Here is a 13,042-nt window from a genome sequence, read left to right as displayed (position 1 = left end):
TTCTTTTAGTGATATACCGGTATCAATATTATACGAACTGATATTATAAATGCAAAAGTGTGTTTGTTACGCTTTCACGGTTTCTTCTCCATATCAGGATGTTAAATGACAACGTCAAATTTTTATCCCTTTATGTTCATGTCAGAGGAATAAAGTAATTTAATAAAGAAATTAATTTTGAGGAGATTATGATTTTAATTAAGATTGTTAGTAATATGATGACCCCATGTGCAATCCCGATTGTATTTGCTAAGAAATGCATTTATTTATAATATAATTGTATATTTATATTAAGCCTCACTAGTCTGAAATACATATAAAAAGTTCTGGCGAATTTAAAACTAGTAATCAAAATTAAGAAGATTACTAGAAGTAAAAATTATTCTATACACAAGTAAACAGAAATTTTATATCATCTCAAGATTTCAGCGCCGATTCTAATCAATCTTTAACCAATAGAAAGCTACTTTGTTCTTGAATAATTTAGATATCCAGGACTCGCCCAAGGGAAACCACTAGAAAAATTTAGCTTTACAAGTTATCTATATCTTCGTTCTAAATAATGTATAGGGCAGTTTCTATTCACACATTTCGATTTAAATATGTAAAGTTACAACGATTATTTAAAAGAACAACACGTACGTTTCTTGGCGGTTCTTCTTGTGATAAGACAGCTCTCCGAATGAGCTAAATTAAAAAAAACTGTAAAAGTGCAAAAGTGATTATATTAAGTTTATTTGAATAAAGGATTTTCTATTCTATTCTATATATTTTTTGTTTTTTATTGTAAGCCGGGGCGAGTAGCTAGCTACTCGCACATGTATTATATATGTATGTACCTTCCTCTTGAATCACACTGTCTATTTAAAAAACCGCTTCAAACACGGACGCACAGCGACTTTGTTTTATGCTATGTAATAATGATACCTTTTAGAAAATATTTAATCCCGACCTTAAAATACTAATGTTCATGTATTTTTTAAGACATTACTATTTCATGATAATTTTGCAGTATTTCGCTTCAAGTATATAAACACTTTACTTAATAATACATCACCAATGAACATCATAATTTTCGCTCGAATGAGCGCAACCCACAACAATGTTACAGCAAAACGAACCGATATTCATCTCGGACACTAATTAAAGTCGCGAGTGACTTACTAATTAGAATGTGTAATTGCGAGATATCATCTTTCATTTTAACAAACAGACACTAACCGTGTATTAAACGAAAGAAACACGTTTACGCAACACGCATACAAATTACACACGCCGGTCAACGCAGACAGCTCATTATAAAAAAACATCAACATAAGATGTATCCTCAACAAAACAAGATATAACATTTCGCAACGACTCTATAAAGGAGGTGCTCTTGCGCAAATCGGCGTGACGTCACCGCGTTCGGTTCCGGCTTCACTTTCGCGAAACACTTTCACCCGCTCGACCAGACCAGTGCGCTGGCGCCGGCGACGCCAACCGTATGCCGATAGACCGACTTGTTTGTCATTCAACACGCGAGAATCGATAAACCGATAATATAGAATAGTTAACATAATCGGTCAATCGGTGTGGCGACCCATCGGTAGCGATTAAAGAGTCGTCACACGGTCGCGATGGTAAATCCGGGACAGGATTAAGTCAATACACTTGTTTTTACATTCTAAACAGGCTAGGAAAAAACCTTTCATGTGACGTATATTCAAGATTACAAAGCAGATACACGATTCAAAAATGATGGAACGATGATAAAGAATCTGGATTTATCTATGATGATGAGCAAATGCTACGACGATTTGCTCATCATCATAAATCAATATACGCCTACATGGAGAAGTCAAAAGTCTCTAGAATCTGCGTATAAGCATAAGAATGACGAGTTATAAAAATGGTTGAAATAGCTACTGGTAGGTAGTTACTACAAATAGGTACTATAGGTATTCTAGACTAGTTTGCTAAAAGTTGCTTTGTTCAAAAATGAAATCTAACTTTATTACTGACTATGATTTCAGTTTATTAACTCCTTCCTTATTTTAGTTTATGTTCGTGACAAATGGAACTCAAATTCTTTTGTAAGGTTCCATATATACCAAGCATAATTTTTCGATGCCAAAAAATTTCCAGTCTTAGTATAGGCAGTACAGAAACACATAAAATAAAATAGTAGCCTATGGAAGTTTACTCTTTATTGTCTCATAAAGGATCTAACGTAAAAATACACACAAAAATGTCGTGTAAAATTCTTTTATATAACGATATTTTACAATACAACTATAGTCTCAACTAACCAGAAACTAATAAAAAACATCTATTCTTTAAAACAGAAAATAAATATATATACACATACGAGTGTGGTAGTATAACGGTAACGTATAAGACGGTAACAAAAATGGTGTAAATCATACCAAAATACATAACATTAATTCCGGCTTCACACGTATGCTTTACGAATCTTTGAATAGATCAAGCCGAGAATCTATAACAAATATACATATAAACCTTCCTTTTGAATTACTCTATCTATTGCTGAAAATTTCATTAAAATCCTTTACGTAATTTAAAACATATAGCGAACAGACAACGGCGGCGATATTGTTTTACTATGTAAAGATACAACGCGATTATCTATTCGATAATTAGTACTTGTATTGAATGCATGAATGGTCCTTTATCGTACATCGATACGTGACCACAGACAAATAGAGTTAAAAAATATATATTCTGCCATTTTACTCTCAATTTTCAAACAATATATTTGAAATAAAATTTAAAAAGTAATTTAGTTTATAAGGTTTAGCTCAAACAATACTATTTAGACAAATTAATGTCCATTAATAAGGATCTGAATATTACTTAAACTTTACTGAAAAATCAAGAAACCCAAATATATACATATAGCAATATAAAGCAATTTATGGATATATTATCTCTGCAGTAGAAGATAACTGAAGAAGGAAATAATACATTAAAATACACAAATTATACCAAATACAAGAGCTGTATAGGCTTAGACCCTAGACCCTTTGCCTTCCTATAAATATAACTAAAACAAAGTGACAACAAATAAATACTGTAACTTAAAGTAGTGATATATATAAAGATAAAACCCTCAATATCCCGTTATATATATGTACCATTATATGCATGTGTTACCTTTTCCAATTATTGAGTCCTTATGTGATATTATTTAGGATAAAATGTTTATTTACCTTTTGTGTAAGTTCTGTTGGAACGTATTATACCAATTAATATGTATTAATATATTGAAGAAAGCTTGTGGTACAAAACTAATAAGAAATTTATAGTTTTAATAGAATAACGTAGTGTGTGATTAATGTTACGACCATTAGCGCTAAGTTATTTACAACTTTCCAGCATTGTGTCGTGATGAATGTTCGCCAGACATCGACCGTTTACAATAAAATAACTAAAGAGCAAGTCAATACAATTAATTTTGTAAACGTCCCCGCTTACTCTCTCTGGGACATTTCCACAAGCATTTTCTCCGATCGGCTCCGTTAGCTGTTAAAACAATTAATTACCGGGACAACCGCCTTCCCACACTTTCTACGCTATTGTGTTGAAGTGAGACAATCATATCTTGCATTTATTGTCATACAGATTGATAGGAGGGCAATCACGATATTTTTGTTCGAATAAAAAGATTGTTTTTGTGCACTGTTGACTTTCTTTTGTAGTTTTCACGATCGGATCGCACGCACGGGTGAATATTCTTGGTCAATCACCACAGGTAGCGTCAGGGTTTGACTTTTCTTTAAAGGGCTATGAGAACAAGATGAAGGTCACCGCCGGTAAACGGAATTGAAATCTATTTTTATACCATTGAGCCAAGCAAATAAGCCGGCGGTTTATAATAATGTAAAAATAGTAAGTAAAAAATAATCTTTATACATTCATTTTACGACAGACAAACTGAAGACGTAACATTCTGTCCACTTTATTGGCCATATCAATACCAATAATACAGAAATAACTAAAAGCATCAATACAAAACACAAAACAAGTTAAATCACGATTACCTTATTATATTATGTACTAGCTGTGCCCGCGGTTTCACCCGCGTGAAATTTGTTATTCTGATGTATAAGCTATATTACTGTAAAGTTTCATCAAAATCCGTTCAGTAGTTTTTGCGTGAAAGAGTAACATACATCCATTCATATGAATATGCAAACTTTTGTGTTTATAATATTAAGATAAGATATAAGTCAATAATATATTGACAAATACTCTCTGTCTCTCCCTTGCTCTAACATGTATATCGCCCGTAATATGGTTTTACTTACGTGCTGTAACACATATTAATCTATCAGTAAAAGCATGGAGACGACAACTAATATACATATCTATGAACTGTAGTCTTTCAGTTTTGACCAGCCAAATAGACTCAAATACTCAAATATATCTATGAAAGAATTAAAAATATAATACCATCCATTTGAATAATAGTCTCAGTTGACATGAATTAAGACTATCTATCTATCTAAATATACCACACAATTACTTCTAATGGTCGCAGATTCGATTCCTTGCATGGGACAAACATTTTTATTCAAGAGTATGATTGGTTGTATCGGTCTAGACCATCAATGTCTTCCCGTAATTGTACACCATAAGAGTATGTAGGCGAAATAAAGCATTCCATAAACAGTACCTACCATGTAACAAATAATGTCGATTAAGTGGAATCGAGAGCTACTGGGTCACGATGGCGTTATTCAATTTGGTTGACCCGATTATAAAAATCGTGGCCTGACCCGGCACTAATTCGACTCCCAGATACACTATGAAAAACTTTTAGATCCATTTTAACGCTACTTGTAGCGTTAAATTTGAGTTTCTACGGTGCGGTATTGAGTTGTAGCAGTTTAAACACGTGGAGAGACATCTATAATATTATTATAGGAAATGATATGACAGTCAGATAAAAGATGGCACTAATTGCATATAAGAAGATTACGGAATGGGACAGAATTTTGATTATACCTAATGTTTGAACATAATGTGGTTTAATACACTATCATTAAACCACATTAGGTTCTTATTTACAATGCTAAATAATGTCAAGCCATATTTCTGAAACAGAATTGAAGGAGGGGGGGATCTTATCATCATCCACTGGTGCAGCAATCCATTTTCATAGATTAGAAAAAATAGAATTAAACTGTAATGTTTTGTTAAAATAATTTCAAAGTCAAATTAAATCGAAATATTTTATATTCGTATAGACTCTTATGATATGTTAAATTTGTACTAACTGATTTGCAATAGTTAATACCATCTGGCAATGTTTTTGTGGATACACGCGATACAGGTTCGCTTACTTCGGGGTCCAGTGTATAATTAGATTTGTTAAATTAAAAATAAAATAAATGTTGAATTGTGTGTGGATAAAATAACCAAAATAAGGTTGATTAAAAATGACGCCAACCTGAAACTGCTTATACAGTTCAGTTCCCAAAATGGATCAAAGGACATAGAGGGCAACCATACTGGCGTGGTCGTTAGTCACTTGGCACATAATGCACATTTGGCATAAATTATATAGGTAAACTTCTATTACGGCGATGACGGATTGTTTGGTTTATTAAATTTTATCGAAAGTCTGCCAATAGTATTCAAGGTAACGTAAAATGAAATTTAGTGCTTAGTACCTACAGTCCAAATACATACAGCAGACATTAAATCATTAACTCGGGCTCAATTTATCTTTAGATAAATAAATAATAATATTTCCAATATATACAATTAATTTTCTTCTATTCAAAGTTATATATTTATAAAGAGGTTTTTATTGTTTTGTTTGGACAAGCGTCAAAAGTTTAGACTTCCAATACATACATATTCTCAAATTATTACTAACTTATTGAGTTAACCTCTAGCGAGTTTTTTTAAAGTAATGAACTTTAAAAAAACTCGCTATATGGCAATCAATGACATATAATGTCAAAGTCATAAAACAGCGACTTTAGACTTTAATTAATGATCGAATATCATAATCAATAAGTATTTCCTAACTACACTGCATGAAGGGCATTTTGAACCTAATTTTTAAAACTTTCATACTAAATCAATCTAGTGACCGGGCAGATTTCCACCTGAGGAATATTCTGAAGGAAGGTAATTCGATAACCTGAACTACATTATTGACTTTCAGCTCAGTATATCGATTGCAATTAACCCGATATGTTGAAAGTTATAGTAAATTTGATTATATCTTTCGAAAGATACAATACAAAAAGATATAAAGAAAAACAGAAAGAGAAATAATATTTATTCAAATAAACTTAATACAAGAACTTTTGCATAGTCATATTTTTATTCTATCACTCATTCTGAACGCAGATTCATCAGAAGAAGAAGGAGCAAGAAACTTGTATTTTTCTCTTTTGAATAGATGTTTATTTTTATATAAATAATTACACAATAACAAGTAAGGGCATGCAATAATCAACATAGAAACCGCCACGCACTGATTCTTAGTACAAATCTACTATGAATTTTAAGTTTTTCTACAAAAACATTATTACCGATAACGAACTCTTGAATTTCATAACATGCTTTTTTAAAGGAAGTGTTTTATTGTGTTTTATACGACATTTTAATATTTTTTCAGGCAGATTTAGAATATATTCTGGTAGTTTGTTGTAAAACCTTACGCAATTAATATTGCGCTAATCATATTTTTTCATATTTCAATTTTTCAATCCCACTTAAATAGAACTCTCCGACACTATTAGTAAATAGTGCCGCATAACTTTTTAATTTTTCTATCCCACTTTTAGGGCTGTGTAGACCGAGTTTGTTTAATTATATTTTTTATTCATTGTAGGATTTAAATCTATCCATTTCATTACATTTCTATTAATATCGTTGTGTCACTTCTCATAAACTAGTTACAATTCCTATCAATAGATGGTGTTATTAGAATAATACGATACAACAACTCATAAAAAAACCGACGCATGCACTTACCTTGTAAATTGTCGAGCATATACGTCAACAGCTTCGACGTGCCATTGTTGTCGTTGTATATGGACAGCATCTCCTTGCTAAGCGGGTTACCCTGTAGCCCGAGCATCTGCAGGTGGAACAGCTTGCCGAGCTCGTACGGCAGAACTCTCAGATAGTTGTTGTGGAGGTGCAACTCTCTGGAAAAACAACGCTAGGTCATTACTAGGTCTTTGATGAAGCCTTAATTAAATGGCCCCGGAGACGTGCGCGTGTCCATAATTAAGTACGGCATTTTTTTTCTTTTGTTTCTCTTTTCTGGTTCGCATTGTATATGTATATTAATAGATTTTTATTTTTCAGGCGCGATTTGATACAAGATTAGGGTGAACTGGATCGCCCTAACGTCGGATTGGAGCGTAATCAAAACTAACACGAGATAGAGCCTGCACTACACTATCTACAGGGTGTGCCAACGTCGCAGGAATTGCGATAGAATGCTAACGCGACCTCGCGACTCCAGCAATGGTGCTCATAGGTAAACCTTGTGGTTTATTAGTTGGTAAGAATCCTACACACCCCCTCATCCCCCTCTGATTGGGTTACGATCAGAGGGCAGATTTTTCCACATGATAAAAAAAATTACTAGGTCACATTAAAATATTTAGTGGGGTAATGTTCAGTAATCCGGCATTTATATAGACAAAGATAGATTTAAAATCAGGTTAGCAATCGGCATCATTGCTAGCAATGTATTATGAGATCGATTTTCACGCGGGTCCCTGGTAATCATCGTCGCTAATTTCTGTTAAATTTGCTATAAAGGTCTACCTGTCGGTAGCCCATCTTAATCTTTACATCTTTCATTGGTACCTCGCTAGCGTAAACCGTTAACACAGTAGTTGCACCATTTCATTATAACAATTAAAAAAAATATCGAGCTTGGTTAAAAAACAATCCCTCAAATTAAAAACCTCTTATTGGTAGTCCATTTATAAAACTCAAATATATTTAATCATATGGATTATTTTAATCAATTATGCATATCAATTTCTTATGCTATTTATTTAGCCCTACCCTATAAAATTTAGCATGTACATTAAACAAACAATGACATCATAAACTATAATATGGTGACCATGATCCTCATAAGCGTCATTAAAACAACATAACGCGAATCAACTACAAGTTAACACAAGAATATATGTACACAAATATAAACGTATATTGAGTTCCTTCATTATTTAATACTAGCTGACCCGCGCAACTTCGTCTGCATCACACTTACTTGACATTTAACATTATATTTCGCTCAATTTACATAATTAAATAACAGATTATGCACTATTCTGATGCATAAGCTATATTACTGTTAAGTTTCATCAAAATCCGTTCAGTAAATTTAGCGTGAAAGAGTAACAAACACCTTACTTACAAACTTTCACGTTTTATAATATTATTAAGATAAGATTGTTTCGTTTGATATTTTTTACTTTGTTTTTAAAAAGGTATATTCACCCTCTAGGACATAGCTGAATAATCAGTGTTTTGCTCCTTAAGTGATTCTCCACACTAAGCTATATACCATTTTGTATTACTGTAGCATATATATATAGCCTCATATTGTATTGCATTGATTTAAATAATCTGTATTGTATACTATTTGTAATTAAGCCTATATATGTAAGATAAAAATAAAATTTCTTATCTATCTATCTACCTTTATTCCATACAGCAATTCACTCAAAACAAGATAAATCACAGAATCGACAAGACGCGTAAATACCTCAGTTCGCGATATGCTTACCAATATAAGCAATTTGCATACTTATCATAACAGCGAGCAAGTTTAACGACCTTTTAGTAAATACCTAAACAAACCGCTTTATTGTTATTCAATATGTAATGTACACGCATTGTGACTATCTTGTATACCAATATGCAAGGTTATTTACGTTAAAAAATATCTAATGAATAAAAATGAATGTCTGCATTCACTCACGTAGTAATATTCCCATATCTGTTGCATACTTTCAGCGTGCTCTATACTATTATTTAAAGAGGTAAAGTTTGTGAGTGGATGTTAGGAGTCCGGTAATATTGAGCCTATTTTGAAAATTCCTATAGTGGTGGAAAGTTCATTTATCGAGAAAGGCTATAAGGCCACTGGCCTAACCCAACGTGGGGACCATGCACGGGGGCAATTTGTTAAGATGGCCAATTCGAAAGTGGACTCTTTATTAAAATTAAATGTAATGTGAATTTAAATATTTCATTATATATTTTGACATTTTACTGGCTGTTTCATTTATTTATTTTCAGATTAACATTTTTTCTTGGTGAAAGTGTTTTAGTTCGATAAGTTTTGAACCTGATTTATGGCTTGGTGTACCCTTTATGACTACACTGTAGTCTTACCAAGCCGAAGAATAAAGAAATCATAAAATTATATACATTCCCTTCTACATAACATAGTATAGTTTATTAGACATTACAATATGTATGGAATTTCGCGTCCCAAATTGTATTATTTATTTTATACAAAACAATCTAATCTCTTAATATTGTTTACAATCAAAGAATATGTCATATATTACTCAACTCATATAATCATGATTTAATAAATATAACATTGTGACTATATAATAGCACTTGACATGGATACGCTTCACTAGATAGTGAAGCGTTCAAATCTTATGAGATCGAGTTTGTAAAGTTAAATTTGTTTTTAAATTCCCAATAAAATGAGATAGCAGTCGTAGGCATTACATCTGATATTGAACTAGGTTCTCCAATAGTATAAAACAAAGTAACTAATTATATACATCTCCCTCACTTACATCTAAACCATGTTTCTGTAAATTGAGAAATGAATTAATATCATTAAAAACCGTATCAAAATCCACAGCGGGTTTTGATATGCTTTTTAATGACATTTTGAGAATTTCTGGAAGGTTTACATGTAAATCACTTACTATATACTTGATTTTCACAGGTGTATACTATACACATGTGAAAATCAAGGGCGCGTCGCTAGTATATAGAATAATATAGTATTTTATGTCAATTTTATTATTCATTAGCGAAATTAATTAATCATTGATTATTTTGGTACATTATTGTTTTCTAAATATAATGTTAGAACCAACTCAAAAAACCCCTTAGAGTAACTGATACATGATTTCGATAACCGTTAGTTTTGTAAATGATATTGAAAGAAGATATAGAAAGATATAGAAATAATTTTGAAAGATTCCGATTTTTAAAACTTTCTAGTTTTAAAAACCGAAATACTTGAAATAAAATTTCATAGACAATAATAATGTGTATAACAAATAGATTTTTTACTTTTAAAATGTAATAAACACTATATAACGTCATGCGCCTATGAATGTACAAACATTGAAGTACAATGACCTGATTTAGCACCTTGATATTTTATTATATGGCAAATATTTTCATTTACTATGTTGACCGCACAGTGTTAAACGAAATGATGTCATTATCGCTGGAAGATTGTTTTCGTGGCTTTATCTAATACTAGTTACTGGTCACGACCTCGTTCGTGAACTATTACAATGTATTGCCTATGTAGATATAAAATAATTAAATTAAACAATAAGTTCCATTTCTAATAGATGCAAATGACTACCACAAATGCACTCTGTCTCATAAAATTACCTGCACAATAACTATAATCTTTTTGATATATTTTATGATTTCGTTCAAGAAAAATAAAGAGACTTGTCGTTTGTATGAGACTATTTTGTTATTTATCTTAGGATATCAATATGGATGTAATCCGAATTAAAATTAAATAAATAAATATTGAATTGTCCTAGACCAATTAATAATCTTCACCAATACTAAATTGCTTATGATCCAAATACAATAATTAATATACATTTTTTTAACTATTCTAATGATTCTGACCGCATTTGGCTTTTACAGCTTTAACGAACGATAGGGGGCGAGTATAGACAGCACTCCAAACCCGCGGAATGAATTATGGAGCGGCTGAAGACCAACTCCTTCGTGACGGATATGACTTAAGTCTTGGGGCACCTCTAGGGGTTTGAACCTCGGCTCTGGCCGTCATAATATACGTTACCCGTTAGTGTTATAGTCAATATACCTATAAATATGATATCATAATGAGTAAAAAATACAGCCTATTTATAAACCAATTAGGGGTCAAAATACTTTCTAATTAATTAATAGAATATTAATGAATTTCCATATCATCATAAAACTAGATAAAAGATTAATTCTGCCATGATATTTAATTAATCATTATTATCTTATGTCAAGTACAATGAACTCTAAGATAAGAATTATCCATTTTGCAAGCGTGCCGAATCAACACTAGTGTTCAATAATATCTCACGATAACTTATGATAAATTATGGAGACTCTATCAGAAAAGAACGCTGTCTGGTGGAGTCTCCATAACTATCCATAAATATCAGCATACCTAAGGACTCTACACTCTATGATCACTAGATGAAAAAACATATATTTTACTCATTTTGATGAATCACGATTAAAACCTTCCTGAATATGTACCTCTTTCCATTCTGCATAATCATGAACCATGTAAGCCGTGTTTTCATAGTGATTCTATATTTTATACCATCTGGTCACCCTAGCGAATTTCTAGTACTTTTCCATATTTAGTCTCAATCTTAGGTTTAAAATTTAATATCTAGATAAATGGGTAGCGTAAATATTGTGTAATATACCACTTTGATTACATTTTATGGAGTCTTGTCGTGTTTCAACTTACAGTTATATTTGGCATCATACCAAAACATTTTAAAATTCCACACCAACAATAGATATGCAAGCTAATGAGCAGAAAGTTCAATGTACTGGGACCGTGATGGAAAAGAATCCTATAGTAATAAACAACCATAGACAAACACATTGCCAGTAACCCCTTGTCCCAAACATAGACAACAAAATTAATAACCAATAAAAATAAAGATGTCATTTGCGTTAATGTGTATATAAGGCTAGGCTATAATGAAAGAAATTAGAGGAGGTGATTGTTAGTACCAGGAACTCCATTGCTAGCAACGTACCGTGTCAGGTCATCCTCCACGTGGTCCCCTCTGGAAACCATCGTGGTTAATTCGAGGTTTTTTTTCTCATGATGGCCTAACTGACTTGATCGGATGCTCATCTTGTCATCCTCATATACTGTTAGCGCAGACAGGTGTACCATTCCATTATCATCCTCAAAAATTGAAGAAATTGCGAAAACGACATACGCTGAGCAAAACACTAGCAGATATGATAAATAAAGATGAAGTCAACTCAGTCAGCCGATCCTGGTGAATCAACTTATTTTTCAGGAGAGGTTGCTCTGTTAGGGCACATTGTTAGTAAAAGCGTCGCTTGTCAATATTCTCTTTTCCCAAGAGAACCGAATTTACAACAGAAGTGTACTATGTGTATTATATCAGTATATTGTTACCATTCCTGGGACACTATTAAAAAAAATTTAGTTGTTATATTTAGGATAAATGAAAGGAAAGTAATATAATGCATATAATAATTATTTTCCTAATTATGTCCCTATTATAACCTATTGTTAGAACTTCGGAATTGTATGAATATTTATTTACATTTCTTTATATACGAATGTTTTGCATATGCACTTACCCCTTTATTCATAAAAACTACGTCCTATAAGTGCATTCATTTCAACTAACAGAATGTTTTATCTTTATAATAAATGAGTTTGAACTAAAAGGAATAGCAACAGCTAAAGTATGTTGCCTACAATACTCTTTTTTTTAAGGTTATACTTTACATTTGACGTCCTCTATGATTCAAATATTGGATATATTTAGCTTAGCTTTACCTAACACGTCCTAGAAGAGATTCATGGTTAGACCGAATTTGGAAATGATCTAGACTGCATATTCTGTGATACCGCCAGGTGTGTTACTGTAACGAAACTATTAGCGAATGTAAGACAGAATTTGAGCCAAAAGAGTAGCTTGCCAAATATTTATGTATATATTATATGTTTATTCAAAATAGAATCAAGTATGCACAC

The 13,042-nt window shown here is 32.0% G+C and overlaps 1 protein-coding gene and 1 long non-coding RNA gene across 3 annotated transcripts in view; one reads left to right on the top strand and one right to left on the bottom strand.

Annotated features, from left to right (window-relative positions):
• The window catches only part of LOC131851976 (CCR4-NOT transcription complex subunit 6), a 180,946-nt gene that overhangs the window by 159,996 nt on the left and 7,908 nt on the right, over positions 1-13,042 (bottom strand). For both annotated transcript variants that reach the window (XM_059202536.1, XM_059202537.1), the window contains exon 4: positions 7,000-7,175. In XM_059202536.1, coding sequence (XP_059058519.1) covers positions 7,000-7,175 — 176 coding nt within the window. The remainder of the gene's footprint in view (positions 1-6,999; positions 7,176-13,042) is intronic.
• Positions 5,999-9,201, top strand: LOC131851979 (uncharacterized). The gene is made up of 3 exons (XR_009357906.1): positions 5,999-6,144; positions 7,339-7,513; positions 9,103-9,201. It is a non-coding gene; the product is annotated as an uncharacterized LOC131851979 (long non-coding RNA).

This window comes from Achroia grisella, unplaced genomic scaffold, assembly GCF_030625045.1.
Source record: "Achroia grisella isolate CSIRO2021 unplaced genomic scaffold, CSIRO_AGI_Agris_v1 utg821, whole genome shotgun sequence".
NCBI classification, from domain to species: domain Eukaryota; kingdom Metazoa; phylum Arthropoda; class Insecta; order Lepidoptera; family Pyralidae; genus Achroia; species Achroia grisella.
Note: the sequence above shows the minus strand (reverse complement) of the source record. Positions and strands in the feature narration are given on the sequence as shown.